Raw genomic sequence first — 15097 nt, 5'->3', positions numbered from 1 at the left:
CCTCTGCAGCTAATTCCTCCTGCTCCTCTCTGTCTCTGTGTGTTTGTGTTCAAGTCCGTCTCCTCCCGTCCGGCTGCAGGTCGGAGTCGAGACCGTCTCGGTGTCGCCCGCTTGATCTGCAGGTCACAGAGTCATCATGGAGACAGCAGGTGTAGCCCCGGGGGGGTGGAGGTCGGTGGTGGTGTTGTGGGTGGTCGTCCTCCTCGTTAACGGTGAGTGTGAGACATGATGGGACAGTTGTAATGTTTTTCGTCTTCCTCTGTGTCTGCTGCACAAAGTTGTGATAATCAGACTTAACCGGTCAATGAGCATCAGTGTGTGTGTGTGTGAGTGTGTGTGCTATTTTTAAGTGTACGGCTTTTATGTGCGACCTCTCCAGGGTCGAGCGGGTTAGTCTGTTACACTGCAGTGGAATCACTGGACTTAGGCTGCCTCCTGCGGTGGACCTGTCCCCGTGCCAGTCCCAACACCACCTACAGCGTCCAGACCAAGACACAGGGGTGAGGCTCACTCTGTGTGTGTGTGTGTGGGGGGGGTCCAGGGATTCCTCATGTTGTGGGGACCAAAAGCACTTTTCCACGGTCACATTATGGGGATGAAAAGCAAGTCCCCAGGATGTGAATGATTACATTTTCAGGTGCAGACATGTTTAAAGGTTTGAGTTAATCAAGTGCTAACAAAGGTTAAGACTTGCTTCACCCTTTGAGTTAAGGTTAGAGTCAGTCTACAGGAAATCAATGTAGTGTCTGAAGTCGTGGAGACGTGTGTGTGAGTGAAGCTTCACTTATTTATACACAGACACTTTTTGCTTTAATTCCCTTAAAGACAGTTTATGTATTTTAACTTTCATCTTCTTTTCTCGTCACTTATTTGAAACGATTTTGTCTGAATAAACTTGTAGATCTTATTTATGTTGTTGTGTTCAGTGTTTGCTGCATGTTTTAATTTAGTGTTTAATTATATGACTAAAGTTATGATTAAAGAAACATGGATTATCACAACTTTGTCAGGATATTCATTCAAAACCATTTAAAATCTGAATAAAACATCTAATTTAATGAAAGTAGTGGCCATTACCTTTTGTAGAATAGAGCCATCCATGTTGTTTTGTGGCCATTAGACGATACAAACCTTATTCCTGATCAAATCTGACCTGAGAACAACAGGAAGGTTAAATAAATACTCCTGAACTCGTCCTGTTTAAAGATGGTTTCAGTTTCTGTGAACTTGAAAAGAACGAGCAGGAGAATAAGTGAAAGAATTCATTAAACAAAGCCTGTGAGCTTTATAGAGTCTTATCGGCTCAGGACTAACGGGGGCAGAGCTTTTGAAACGAGAGCTTCACGGCTCTGGAGGAAATTCATCAGACTGACTCAGTTACTTCCTTCAAATCAAAGCTTAAAATCTACTTTTATCAGATTTTATTAGTTAATTTGACCTAATTCTAGTTGCTGTTGTTTGATCTTCTCTGTGCGAGTCTCTGACTGTGGGCTCCTGGTTGCAGGGGCCCCTGGCAGGACGTCCCCTGGCAGGACGTGTCCTGGTGCGTCCGGGTCTCGTCCCGAAGCTGTGACCTGTCTCAGGCCTTCTCCGACTTTGAGCTCTACAACCTGATTCGTCTCGGCGTCCACCTCGGCCCCGGCTCCACCGTGTGGCTCAAACCACGCGAGTTCAGCTACAGCGACTTCAGTGAGAGACAAGAACCTAAGAGTCTTCAGCAAATGGAATGCAATGGTCTTGAAATCTGTGACTCAGAGTTTCCAGTCCCAGCTCCTCTGGTTGAGGGAAACCATCCGACTCTGTGGCACAGGATTTGAAACTGCTGCTTTTAGAACAGTTTGACTGAGTCACATGTTGGAGTGTGAATAACTCTCTCTCTCTCTCGCCTAGGATTCAGTCGTCCCTCGGTCTCGGTCTCTCAGAGAGACGAGCGGCTGCTGGTGCAGGTGCAGTTCCCCTGCGCTGCCAACAGGAGGTGCTCTCCGGAGAGCTGCTGCCCCATCTCCGAACTGACTGACCCCCGGACGACAGTGACTGTGTTCAACAGACGCCAGCGCTCAGAATATCAGGTCCAACAAGTCCTGATCCTCCTGTTTGACTCTGAGTGTCCTGATGGAAATGTGCAAATAAAAAATATATATATTTGTCAAACTTCCAATTGATTAAATCGGTGTCAGGGAAATGTTTCTTATCTGGTGGATCTGTGGTTCTGGTTTTGACGAGGCCGGGTTTTGTTTTTCCCTTCAGACCCGTACGGTTTGGACCCAGGAGGTCGTGACCTCGGTCGAGTTCTCTGGTTTGTCTCCGGGTCAGAACTACTGCGCCGTGGCCAACTTCTCCCTCCCGGCCTTCTCCATGGCGGCGTCTCCGAAGTCCAGACCTCAGTGCGTCCAGATCGTCTCCGTATCAGGTGTAAAGAGGAGGAAAGATCAGTCGTGTATATATAAATATATAAATGTGTTGGGACCTGACATTTATCAGATCTGTCACAACACTGTAAAACAAAAGGAATCTGGTCCTGGTCCAGAACTCTGGATCTTTTCTTTGTTTGTTCCTTAATCCCTGTTTTACAACCGAGTCCAAAGGTGCAGTTAAATCTCCTGCTGGCATCTCAGCTCGTTTCTTCAGCCTCACTGTGGATCCAGCGTGTTCACTCCTGTTTCTGTTCTCCTGCCACAGCGGCCCTGCCTGTGCTGGGTCTCGGCGTGCTGCTGGCGTCTCTGCTCCTCGCCCCGCTCCTCGTCGTGGTTCTGAAGAACCCAGGACGAGCTGCAGTGACTGAAGCTCCACCGAAGACTCCAGTATGAGATGGGTTCTCTCTTTCTCTTAACACAACTCTCTATTGGCTTTTCCTTGACAGATCTTTCTCTTCTTTCTTTCCTCAAGTCTTCTGCTTGTGATCCCGTCTCGTTGGACCCCCTCTCCCCGGTCCCAGTCGACCCTTGTGACATCCACATCGAGTTCCCTGAAGACCACATGTCCATGGAGATGTCCTCCAGCCTCCCCTCCTCCAGCCAGGACCACACCTCGACCAGCAGTCCTCTCCATGGGGACAGTGGGGCAGTGTACTGGGACAGCGGGGGGACGGAGCTGGAGCGAGGCCTGGACTCTGTCCTCAGCCTCCCGCCTGTGTGTCTGTCCTCTGAGGAGACGTGTGACAAGATGAGACTGATACAAACAGACTGAGTCACAGTCTCTATATCCAAATACCTTGTTATTTATCATAATATGTTGTTTATATTGTTCTACAAGTATTGGTCAATATGTGGTGACATGATTTTCTTACATGAGCTTTGGCTGGAGACAGAATGATCGAGAGCCAACGTCCAACTGTCCCTGAAATTCAAGATGAACTGGAGAACCATGTCCATGTCTCATCTGCAAACATGGAGGAGGCAGAGTTTATAAGCAATACGACAGCCAGCCACCAGGTGGCGATTGAGATGCTTTGGCTTCACTTTCGAGAAGCTGCCCAGTCGATGATCCAATCTGCCCCAAACTTTAATAAATACTTTCTTTGCACAGTTTTTGCAGAATCTTGCTCACAAACAAACAAACAACAAACAAGGGCTAAAACATAACCTCCTTAGTGGAGGTCACTAATTTGATTATTGATTAATCATCAATTAAGCAAAAACGTCAACTTTTATGGCAAAAAAGCCGAATATTCCTCCACAGCCTTGAAGTTATATGCATTTGATTGTTCGTCTTTGTCTGGACTCTTGCAATAAAGGTAATACTTTTTTAGTTCACGAAGTTTGAGTCGGATAAAATAATCAATATGAAGAGATAACTTTTGGCTTCATGAACTTTTCTCCCCGTTCCCCTTCAAGTCATTGATTCCACTCCAGTTCCTCCTCTGACCTCTGACCTCCCGTTCTCCTCGAGCTCATTAACCACAGACATCATGTTCCCGTCCTCTGGATCGAACTGTTTCTCCCTCTTTTCAAACTGGGAGCACATTTCACTGGCGGCCACACGAGTCAGGGAATCGACTGGTGAGTGAGATCTGCCAGTGGAGCAGAGATGGTTTACCCGACTGGTCCAGAACGAGATGTTTATCTCTGCGTGTGCTCGTCCGCGGATTCGGTGAAAAGTCTAAATCTGGTTGCGGTTGTTCCCGCTCTGCGTTCGGTGCCGAGCTCCAGTGTCACTCAACAGGCTCGTCCAAACCATCATCTCCATAAACAGGAACTAAGAAAACTCCTGACCCCCCCCCCCCCCCCCCCCGACCTGCAGCCAACATGCCGCTCTCTGCCCCTCTGTAATGTCTCTGACTCACAGCTGCCCCCCCCCCTCCCCCGTGACTCTGCGTACTGCATGACGACCGGGAACATCTCGACTTCTCGCTGCTCTTCCCTGTTTTCTGCTGATGCTGAATTCTTTCCGCAGCGTCGGCGGTTTGGCCGTCCAGCGTTGTTTGTTTCCCCGTCGGCCTCCTCCAGAGTCCACATGGACCTGGGGGGTCGGCCAGAGCTGAGCCGGGGCTTTCATTACGAAACAAGGTGCTGACACGAGGTGATTCATGGATGGAGCTGGGACTTGGCTCCGGGGGGGGGGAATCGAACACCTGACTACACACTAACAGATCTGCTGGTGGCTCCGGCATCAGGGAGCTGCTCAACTGGTTCTGTTCTGGTTTTTACTAAAGCTTTTCTGAAAATAATGATTAATTTGGCTCATTGTGTGTTTGTGTGTGTATTCGTACTTGTATCTCTGTGAGGACCAAATGTAATGACATCTTAACTGATCCTCACTTTTACAAAAGGCTGTTTTAGGGTTAAGACTTCATGAGTCCTCATGAAAATAGAAGTCTAAATATAATAAATAAATATAAGATGAATTATCTACACAACAAAAAATATTTCAGTTCACCAAGGTTATTAAACCATCACCATAAGAACCATTATCTTTATATAAATAAAGGTTTACAAGCTGTGATTTAAGTTTGTTTAACATTGTCATCCATCTATTTACTAACAGTAATTTGTGTGAAACTTTAAAACTGCATTTCTTCTATATTATTACCGGCTACTGTAGTTTTTTCTCCTGACTATTTTTCAGCACGAGTGTTGTATTAATACATAATAAACATCCTGCATCATGATCTGTGTGTTTTGACTGAACCTTTTAGATAACAGCATTTTGATATTAAACAATATTTATCTATATTAGTAAATATTTAACTGCAATTTCTGGTTCTAGGGGAATTCCCCATTTGTTTTTTTTTGCATAAGATACATTTTATATTTTAGAACTTTAAACAACCCAGTTTCCAGGTGACTTGGTTCTACTGGATGTAAACACACGAGTTTATTATTTTCATACTTAACTTCAGTCAGATCAGCTGCTGTGTTTACGTGACAAGAGGAAACGTACATCTTGTTCTTAAATGACACGTAAACCATGTGAGTCCCGTCTTTCTGGGTCTGTCAGGAAATGCTTAGTCACTGGCTCTGACTCACCCTCGCCCCCTGGGGGTCCGGCTCGGTTCCGGCCCCCAGCGTCGACACTGTGACCGGCCACAGATGGTCAGTGACGCTCAATTAAGAAACCGCGTCTCGCCTCATAAACGCAGCGTGGCAGCACTTTCTCTGGGCTTCGACCATGAAAACACACACACACGCGTCTCGAGGAACAAACTCACGAGCAGAACGGGGGGGTTGTATCAACAGTCTTTTATTTTTTTGGCCGTACATTTCAATCATTCAATAATTAATATACACGATATATACATGAGCAAACAAAGATGTCCTTGTTCAGCCGACTTGCAGTAAAGGTTGGCAGTGCACTCTCGGCCTTTTTTAAAAACAGTGTCATTAAGTTTCTTCACTTTCTCCTCTCTCTCTCTCTCTCTCACAAACACGGCATCAGTTTTGAAACACTCGATCCACGACGTCCTCGTCCCAGAAGTCTCTGCTCATCTACGCCAGTACTGAAGAGACACAGGAAATATGTTTCAGACGTTTGTTCAGGACGCTCTTCATATTGGGGGAAAACGCTCACTCGCCATTTGTTAATATGTAGAAAAGATCAATTACGTTTCTGAAATGTTATAAAGTTACCTCTTCTTACGCCATCTTTTTAAATGTGTGACTTGTGTGTACTAACCTGGGCAAACTTGTGTATCTGCTCGACCACGGCAGCGAACAAAGCTCCCACACTCTCATCGATCAGACTCTGCATGTAGTGAACCGCCTCCTCGTCCGACAGGTCCAATCGGAACTTGTCCTGCACCTGGAGGCAGAAAAGCAAAAAGACATGGTCCTCACTGATCCTTTTACTGGATGGAAAGATGTCAGAAACCACATGAATACAAACTCCAGCATGTGTCCTATGAAACCATCCCAGTGTCCCACCACCTGTCCCAGTTCACTTTAATGTGACGTACCTTCCTAACAGTCTTGTCAGGCTCCAGAGCAATGTCGGGAATATTGGCGTCCACCATGAGAGAGAACAGATTCAGGATCAGGTTGGAGTATCTGAAGAAAAGGAAGGAAGACGGATTATCTCTGTGGTTAAAAACAAAAAAAGGAAAACAGAAACTTTTACTTTGAAACATACTTTGAGACAGGTACGGGTGGACATTAGAACTGTGTGGGTGTCTTTGTGTGTGTCTGTGTGTGTGTGTGTGTTTGAACACCCCACCTCCTGAGGTGCAGGAAGGCGGTGTAGCACTGCTTCCTGAACTCCTGGTACTGCTCGCTCTGCATGCCCCCCATCCCCTCCACCATCTCCTTGCTCAGCTTCATAGGGGGGGGCAGCGGTTTGGGGTCTCGGCCCAGGATGTAGCCGAAGTCGATGTGGAAGAGTTTCCCTGCAGAAGGAGAGAAGGTTCTTCAGAACTGATCCAGGAAGACTGGGATTCAAACCCCAAGTGAAGGGAAGACATGTGGCTCACCCGTCTTCGTCAGGAGCAGATTGTCCAGATGTCTGTCCCCGACTCCCAGGATGTAGGTGATGACGCAGTAACCGGCTGGAAGGACAAGGAGAGCGGAGGCACGTCAACACAAACACAAACCCACTGAGGCCACGGCTGCTACACACACACACACACACACACACACACCACACTCACCACAGCTCTTCACGTAGGTGTCCATCACCTCGGAGCTGATGCCGTACGGCCCCTTCTCACTCGGGGCGTGTTTCCTGAAGAAGCTCTGTGGAAACCAGCGATTGAAAGGACAGATTATTTTTGTGCGTCTCCTCCACACAGCAGATTATTATGGGGATTATGTGTGAGGGTTGTGTGTCTCTGCTGACCTGGATGTTGCCTTCAGTGGCCAGGACTTCAGCCACAGGGACCGACTGGACAAACTGCATGAAACCTGGAACCAGAGCAAATGTTCTCTTCTTCAAAAATCTGAGAGTAAATTTGTTTTTGAGAGGAATTTATTCTTTACCAGATTAAAATGTGAATTTACCGTGTTTGGTGCTGGTGGCCAAAACTTTGTAGGGAGTCAACTTCAGGTCCAGATTTTCTTTTCTCAGAAGCTGAGGACAGAAATTGAACAAATATAACTAAGGTGCACAGAAGCTGCAAGATCTGAAACCCAAAGAGATCCCATGAGTCATTTCTTACCTTGTCCATCAGGGAGATGATCTGCAGGATGAGCTGGTCCTGTCTCAGGTCGTCTCCGTGTTTGAAGATCACCGGGTACATGGCTCCATCCTCGGCCTTGAAGATGAGCTTGGCCGGCATCAGAGCGCTCTGACGCACAAACACAGAAACAAACACTCGTCAACAACGTGACACACAGATATTTGAACTTAGTCAAAGATGAAACTGAATCTTACTGAAGAATAAAAACACCGTTGAACTGTGTGAATGTCTTTTACCTTGAAGAGCGTCGCTGTCTCAGGGACGATGCCCCTGATCTTGATTTCAGGCTCCAGAGGAAGAGGAATTGGCTCGATCTCCGAAAGATTCACCTTCTCGTTGTCAGCCAGCAGAGCCTGCAGCCGCTCAGTCTGCTCACACACACACACACACACAGACACACACAGACACACACAGGGGGGAGGGGGAGACATCATTGGGTTTAAATTGAAATCGTGTTTCAGATTCGTTGCAGCTTGTCGGAGGTTTGCGTTCGATTCTGCTCTCACCTTCTTCTTGCGATTTCCACTCTCCCTCTGCACGGCTTTCATCAGCTGCACCAGCCGGTCGACGAACGTCTGCTGCGCGGCCAACAGCGAGCGCATCACTCTCACACACTTATCCCCCTGCAGCGGAGAGAAAGAGTGAGGATTAGAGGTGGAGCAAAGAGACCGGGATGAAGATGATAAATGTTCCTGTGATGAAGAGACATCCGACCTTCAGTAGAGCCTGACTGAACCTCCTCATCACGTTCAGGTACATCTCGTGGGTCCTGGGATCCCTCTGCTGAGTGTCCTGATCCTCACACTCCACTATCACGTACCTGAGGGAGGACACGGTTTGTTTGTTGAACTTAAAACACACACTCATTCGTAAGGAAACTGGGAAATAGGGTCCGAAGGAAAATCTGAGCTCTTCTCACCAGTACAAGTAGTTGGCGAGAGTGGAGTTCTTGCAGGCGCGGGAGATGAGGAACGTGCACAGGTCCTGCTGCAAAGAGACACACACGTTTGAGTTTAAACACACTCATCACTACAGACTAGAGCTGGACTCACACCAGAGGGATTTGGTTTGATTACTTTCGTTTCGGACGACCCAGAGAATCTAATTCTGCTTTATTAAAGTGGGTTTCTCTATGTGACACATGTGGATTTATATTGATCAGCAGTGAATTCTCTCATGGGACTGTTATTTTGAGCTCTCCTTACCTCCGCATTCTCGCTGTCGGCTCCTTCTTTGCCTTTCTGCGGAGCCGTGAAGGATCCAGATGTTCCAGAGACAATCTGAGAACTACACAAAACGGGGGAATGAAAACAAAACAGATTAATAACAGGTCGACGTGGTCGCAGAGTGGAATTTCTCTGCCTCCAGCTGATGGCAAAAGATTGTGGCCAAAGCTCTTCCAGTAAAAATCACAATAACCAATGACTTCATTATGGTTTTTGTAAAAGAAAAATAATCACGTGAAAGTATTCTGAGATAAATTTAGACCCAGGCTGTTGAAAACAAAGTGAGGAAGAAAAACAAATCCCAGAGTTTCAGTCCGCTCGGTTACATTTTTAAACTATTTCTTAATGATCCACAGCCGGAGGAAGCTGTTCCAACTTCTGATCCAAGTGCTGACCTGTCCAGAGCGGAGTCATCTGAAAGTCCCTGGCTGTCTCTCTTGCTGCCTGGCTCCAGGCCTCCCTGAATATCACTGAAGTTTTCATATTTGAGCGCCTGAACCAGCTGCAGCAGATACATCAGCAGGTCCTGGAACAGAGAGAGAGAGGATTGATTATAGCGATGGAGCTACAGCAAGAAATTCTATGCAAAGTATTATTCAGTTAAATATGAATAGTTTAAAAAGTACTGAAAGAAGTGATGGATACACACTTATATGTGAAACTGACCCATCATCATCATCATTCGCCCACACACATACATTTACACCACATATTCCTCCAGGCCTAGCTCGGCCCTGCACACCCACCTCGTCGTCTGCCTGTTCCAGCCGCGCCACCGCGTAGCGTCTGACTGTCGGGTTGGAGAACTGGGACGACAGCAGCTCCAGCGAGTCCTCCACGTCCATGGGCCTCCACTTCCCCAGCATCTCCAGGGCCTGCTTGGCCTCCTGGGGCAGATCCCAGTTCACGCACTTGAGGAACTTCGTTAACGCCTGAAGCAAGAGGAAGAGGAGGAATTAATTTGGTCAGAAAGGAAGTGAGGTTTTGGAGAGATACTTAGATAAACTATGGACACACCCACCTTCTCCTGAGTGGTGAGGTAGTATCTGAACTTCCACACCAGGTCCTGTTCTTCAGAGCTCAGCTGCTTGGTGGGAGGGTAGCTCACGATGATCTGGGGGGGCAAACAGACCAGAGGAGTGAGGTCTGGACAGTGTGTTCTGATACTCAGCCATGAAAGGAATTCTCTAACATATAATGAAGCATGTGACCGAAGCAGCAGAGCTTCTCTAATCCCACATCAAGAGTGGGTCTCTGAGGAAGTCTGATCCGGGGGCTGAGAGGTTGGAACTCCCAACTTTAAGACACATGACACTTTAAAATGTTTTATTCATGTTCATTACCTGCACAAAAAACCACTAATTTGGTGCAGATACAAATAAAATCTGGATCCAGTGAAAGTAAACATGTTTTCACAAGTGACTGTTTACCCCTCAAGACAATAGATCTGTACGTAGTATGGGAGCCATTTTGTGCCATCTCTCATTTTAAATACGTTATATACAATAATAAACGTATTTCTAGTTTGATTTGTTTCTCTAATTAAAAACTGAGGCCACTCACATTGAGCTGGTCCCGTGTGGCAGCGTTGGGCTTCAGGTCGTGATCCGATGGCCCACTGCGGAGGCTACGGGCCAGTTTGTGATGCTTGCTCTCCACCAGGTTCTCCTGCAAGGAAAAATGTAAAGAAAACACATTTAATTTCCATATATATATTTAACCAACATCATCACAGTCTTCATAAAACGTGTTTGTCCTCTCACCATGCCCATCTGTGGGTCAGGAACTTTGACGATGTCGCAGCTGGTGAGAACAGGTGAGGTGTCGTCTCCATCCTGAGGGGGGGGGGGGGGGGGGGGGGGGGGGGCACGTACACATCAATCACAAAGCGCCCACTTTATGGATATTACACGTTAATATGAGCTGTTTCACATGCTTAGGAATATATTGAAATACCTTCTCATAGTAGACGATGCTGTACTCCTTGTCATTAGTTTTGACACGAGGGAACTCCACCATGAGGTACATGAAGTTCGAGCTGCGTTTCTCACTCTGCAGAGACACGCATCAAACATTAAAAACCACAAGACAACATAGTTATGAGAAATGAACGTATTCCTCCGATATCATTTGGTATAGACACATGAAAACAAACCTCGTTGATCATCTCGATCTCTCTGAAGGTGAGCCGGTCCAGCCAGTCCACCTTCACCATGTGGCCCTGCCGATGGGCCTTCGTCAGCTGGATGGGCACATGAGATGGAGGAAGAGGGGAAGAGGAAAGAGGGGAAAAAGAAAGAGGGCAGGGAAACGAGAGAGACAGAGCAGTTTACTAAAAAATACACACAAAAATAAGAGACAGTAAAATATAAGAGGCTCTAGTCACAGCGTGGTGGTTGGTGCGAAAACAGCTTGACCAATCATGCACAGACTCATGTGCCAGCAGCCAATCCTGCGTCTCTGCTCACACACACACGCTCAGTAGCCAATCAACTCATCGGTCAGTGTGGGTGACGGGGATGTGAGCGCACACTTGGCCACGAGCTATACATGAAGTTAACTGCACTAAGTGTTAATAACAAAGATGGAGGATCAAGTGAGTCTGTTTCAGGGGCCTGTTGGTATAGACTGGGATTAAAACTGATATGGATTCAAAACATTTGTGCGGACAAAGATCGTTTTACTTTGAAAACAGATTAGTATGGATATAGCCATACACTAACACTTTTATAAAAACTAATGGCAAAAGCAGAAAACTTGTGTGTGATGCTGCCAAGAACACAATGTGTTCAAACCAGAACCCGGGTCAAAGTGTATTTGTATGCATTTCTACTAAATGCACCAACACTGTGTGATACAAGTGAAAAGGCAAGTCTGCAAATACAGTTTGTCCGAGGTCTTGTTCACACACGTACAGTACACAACTCAAACACACTCACACACACACACACACACACACACACACATCCTGCATCGCCCAACACTAACTCCTCCCCTTGTACTCACATCACCAAGTACCTCCAGGTCAGGGCCCTGGAACAGATCATTGTTTAGACAGGGCTTTGCGTCGGAGGGTTTCTCTCTTCATCCAACGTACACATTGTCCCCCCCCATCTTATCTCTTTCCTTTCCCTCATCTTTTCAGTCCTATTCAGTCCTCTCATGCACCATTACACTAATTTCTCTCTCTCCCATTTTTAGCCTTGTACCCCGATCCAAACACACTGTACCTTGGCGAGCCGGCCCATCTGGTCCTCTGCCAGGCTGCTGCTGGTGCGCCCTGGTGTGGTGGTGGGCTCCCCTCCATCCCCCTCCACGCCCGGCCAAACCTTCAGGTCGTGCATCCCTTGTCGGAACATACTAGAAGAGGGCGGCAGCAGGACGTGTTTCAAAGTTACATATCATTGTTTTACCACACATCAGCATAAAACACTTTGCAGCTGTGGGCTGATTTTTACACAATACCGCAAAAACAATGTCACGAGAGCCGACTCACCCATATTTGCCGAACAGAGTGACAGTGGTGCCGCCCACGGGCACAGCTCTGCCAGGGCCATAGATGTCCCACACTGTGAGAGCCACCTGGGCACTTTGGGGAAGATCTGGATATTTGACTGGCAGCCGCAGCCACTCGTTCCAGCTGCGCAGCACAAAAGGAGAATGAACGGAGAGAATAAAAGACAAGAGGAAGTGTGAGAAAAGTATATTGATATGCTGATTGAGTAAAAAAAAAATCTTTACAGCTTTCCTGTTTCTAAATTAAGACTAAAGATGTAACTGACACAAAGGCTGAGAATAGATAAATGTGGATAAATTAAAATGTTATCTTTAAACATGTTTATATATCTGCGACCTGAGGAGAGCCACTGGACTCACTTCCAACGTGTGCTGAACGCTTTGTACGAGGTGCGAACGGGCAAGGCGAGTGGTTTTCCTTCAGCGAACACCTGACATGTGACGTAGAGGTCCGAGCAGTTCTCCTGGTAGAGGCCGGAGAACCTGAGCATGGGGTCTTCCAGCAGCGCCTTGTAACTCTTCTGCTCTCGCTTTCCTTCTAAACTGCCTCTGGAGGAGGAGGAGGAGGAAGAGGAGAGAAGATGGGGAGATAAAGTCAGGGAGAAACAGAGAGGCTGTTTGTTGATGTCGTGAAGACGGACACGACTCAACCTCTTACAACTAAATCAATCAATCAATCAAATGTTATTTGTATAACCCATATTCACAAATTACAACTCGTCTCATAGGGCTTTAACAGGGTGTCAAGTTATTTGAGACTTATTCATGGTCCCGGTCAGATATTCACGGCCATTTCAAATAAGTTGGTAGATTGTTGTGCGATAACAAGACTCACAAGCTACACACGTGATTCTCTTTAAGGGAGCTTGGAAACTCTTCGTGTTGACTGGGTCATGATGGAGTAAACATCCTGCTTACTGGTTCAGTCATGTGACTTCAGTTAGACAGACACAATTAGCTGAAATGTATTTATTTCTAGTGAGTGGAAATGTATTCCAACTCTAAAGATACTGGAATATAAAAGGTTCGATTAACACTCCTGTAAGTTTGTTGAAAAAATTGTTTTTCTGTTTATTGACTGGTCCTATGTGTTTTCTTCTTTATCTTGCCTCTGTGTTGTTTTGACTCTCTGTGTGTGAAGTGTATGTTCTAAATAAAAGAGGCTCTACCTTGTCAAACAGATTTAAAACCGCTTTATACAGACAGTAGCACTTTTAGCTATAACTTAGTTAGCTAGCTCTAGAAGCCACAACAACTAACGTAATAGAGTCTATAAGAGCCTATATCATTAAGAGGAAAGTCCACTGAGCTACAGTCATGTCCCTGTAACAATAAACCAAGTGTTAAACCTAAAACCTAATGATTAAGGGACTTAAGTGAGCTTTTGTCCCCCACAAGGGAAGTAGTGTCCCCAGATTGTCGGTGTGCAGTCAGGTCCCGCGACCGGAGAACTCACATCTTGAGCTGAACGTTGATGTCCAGGTCGCAGCTGTAAACATAGTTGAATTTATCAGTGTCCATCTTCCCACCGGGAAACACTGGAACCAGAGCCCTGCGAGCTCCACCATCAACTCCCCCTCCGGTTGGTCAGAGACAAGGCCCCGGATCAGCGCACTCAAACTCGGGCTGAACCCGGTTCACGCACGCGCGGGACTCGGTCGCAGTCGGTACCGGCGCTCGCTCGGGTCCCCACCGGCGGATGGAGCCGCTGTGCTCACGGTGAAGTCGGGGTTCGGACGCGGGGCTCCTCGGGCATGATGTGGTGTTTTCACCGAGCAACACAACAACACCGCAGACTACTGACATCCACAGCCAGGGGGAAGTCATCGAACCCGGATGCAGCGGAGCGCCGATGGATTCACCGGCCGCGGACGGATCCGGGATCGATTGGTCGGGCCTCGTGCAGGAAGAAGTGGGAAGTGGAGAATGGGCGGAGTTTCCGGCACGCTTCTTAAAGGAACAGTACACCCAACTTATTTCTGAAGGGAGAGTTCACTTTTTAACCACTTACTACATTTAGTGTTTGAGTCCATAATAACACTTTTGGAGTTTCAGGGGCAAACTGGGTTGAAGCCAAAACCAATACAACTAAAGTAAAAGTCTTCAAACTAAAAAACATAAAATAAAAAACATATAATGCCTCCATACTGCTCCTATTGTGTCAGTAAGCCCCAATATTCAAATGCAACACGAGACGCAAAAAACTTGTCCATCCTTGACCATCATTTATGATTTCACTATATCATTTTAGTTTTGTGTCAGAATGATACAGTACCTGTTTTACCTTTAGAATTAAAGACAATATTTTGAAGTGACTGAAGTATTTAATATATAAACAGACATTCATGATGCGTATTCAAGCCGCTCATGTTACTTAGTCAGCAGTCTGTCTACGTGACTGATTGTCAGTGTGACATAAGCAGTGAAACACAGTTGTCTTATCAAAGATTCCACTCTCCAACTTTAATGATTTCATGACGACAGCCTTGTAAAATTTTAACAGAAAGTTCTGCCCAATTAAAATGCGCTTGTCACCTATTAAGTGCATGTCCGTGAAGGGGAAACAGGCGTGTGACCGGAAAATCCTCGTCTTCTGTTTTGATGAGATCCTCCCTCTCGTCGCTGGTGACGACAACGAGCTGACAAATCGGACAGTGAACTCATCCTCACTTTATTATAGTCGACAAAGAGGCTTCAAAGAGGTCAATTCCTGAACTTAGAACAGTAGAAATAGCACCTTAAACAAATT

At 46.5% G+C, this 15097-nt stretch overlaps 2 protein-coding genes across 2 annotated transcripts; one reads left to right on the top strand and one right to left on the bottom strand.

The window, feature by feature from the left end:
- The first annotated feature begins 136 nt into the window (after nucleotides 1-136).
- si:dkeyp-75h12.7 (uncharacterized) lies at nucleotides 137-4218 on the top strand. The gene is made up of 6 exons (XM_053416690.1): nucleotides 137-212; nucleotides 380-500; nucleotides 1505-1689; nucleotides 1891-2069; nucleotides 2248-2801; nucleotides 2887-4218. Exons 1-5 carry the CDS (start codon nucleotides 137-139, stop codon nucleotides 2557-2559), a joined length of 873 nt encoding a protein of 290 aa, XP_053272665.1. The 3' UTR covers nucleotides 2560-2801; nucleotides 2887-4218.
- Nucleotides 4219-5663: 1445 nt separating this feature from the next.
- Nucleotides 5664-14159, bottom strand: pik3c3 (phosphatidylinositol 3-kinase, catalytic subunit type 3). The gene is made up of 25 exons (XM_053416078.1): nucleotides 13805-14159; nucleotides 12709-12897; nucleotides 12329-12472; nucleotides 12063-12192; nucleotides 10988-11074; nucleotides 10789-10884; nucleotides 10596-10667; nucleotides 10396-10500; nucleotides 9854-9946; nucleotides 9579-9764; nucleotides 9228-9358; nucleotides 8812-8893; nucleotides 8526-8593; nucleotides 8321-8426; nucleotides 8113-8229; nucleotides 7843-7974; nucleotides 7586-7714; nucleotides 7428-7497; nucleotides 7267-7331; nucleotides 7079-7163; nucleotides 6902-6976; nucleotides 6649-6817; nucleotides 6392-6482; nucleotides 6112-6237; nucleotides 5664-5935 (listed from the first exon to the last, which is right to left on the bottom strand). Exons 1-25 carry the CDS (start codon nucleotides 13867-13869, stop codon nucleotides 5921-5923), a joined length of 2628 nt encoding a protein of 875 aa, XP_053272053.1. The 5' UTR covers nucleotides 13870-14159; the 3' UTR covers nucleotides 5664-5920.
- Between the last annotated feature and the right edge of the window lie 938 nt (nucleotides 14160-15097).

The sequence above is a fragment of the Pleuronectes platessa genome, chromosome 23 (genome assembly GCF_947347685.1).
Source record: "Pleuronectes platessa chromosome 23, fPlePla1.1, whole genome shotgun sequence".
Classification (NCBI taxonomy): Eukaryota; Metazoa; Chordata; class Actinopteri; order Pleuronectiformes; family Pleuronectidae; genus Pleuronectes; species Pleuronectes platessa.
The sequence above is the reverse complement of the archived record's forward strand: the minus strand, read 5'-3'. Positions and strand labels throughout refer to the sequence as shown.

What these genes read in the sequence shown, in the direction of transcription:
- si:dkeyp-75h12.7 (XM_053416690.1), top strand. Translation starts at nt 137, where the DNA reads ATGGAGACAGCAGGTGTAGCCCCGGGGGGGTGGAGGTCGGTGGTGGTG. An exon ending in GTTCAGCTACAGCGACTTCA is followed by an intron (nt 1,690 to 1,890) that starts GTGAGAGACAAG and finishes TCTCTCGCCTAG; the next exon opens with GATTCAGTCGTCCCTCGGTC. An exon ending in GCCAGCGCTCAGAATATCAG is followed by an intron (nt 2,070 to 2,247) that starts GTCCAACAAGTC and finishes TTTTCCCTTCAG; the next exon opens with ACCCGTACGGTTTGGACCCA.
- pik3c3 (XM_053416078.1), bottom strand. Translation starts at nt 13,869, where the DNA reads ATGGACACTGATAAATTCAACTATGTTTACAGCTGCGACCTGGACATC. An exon ending in CTGACCCACAGATGGGCATG is followed by an intron (nt 10,501 to 10,595) that starts GTGAGAGGACAA and finishes TTTTCCTTGCAG; the next exon opens with GAGAACCTGGTGGAGAGCAA. An exon ending in CTCGCCAACTACTTGTACTG is followed by an intron (nt 8,427 to 8,525) that starts GTGAGAAGAGCT and finishes GTCCTCCCTCAG; the next exon opens with GTACGTGATAGTGGAGTGTG.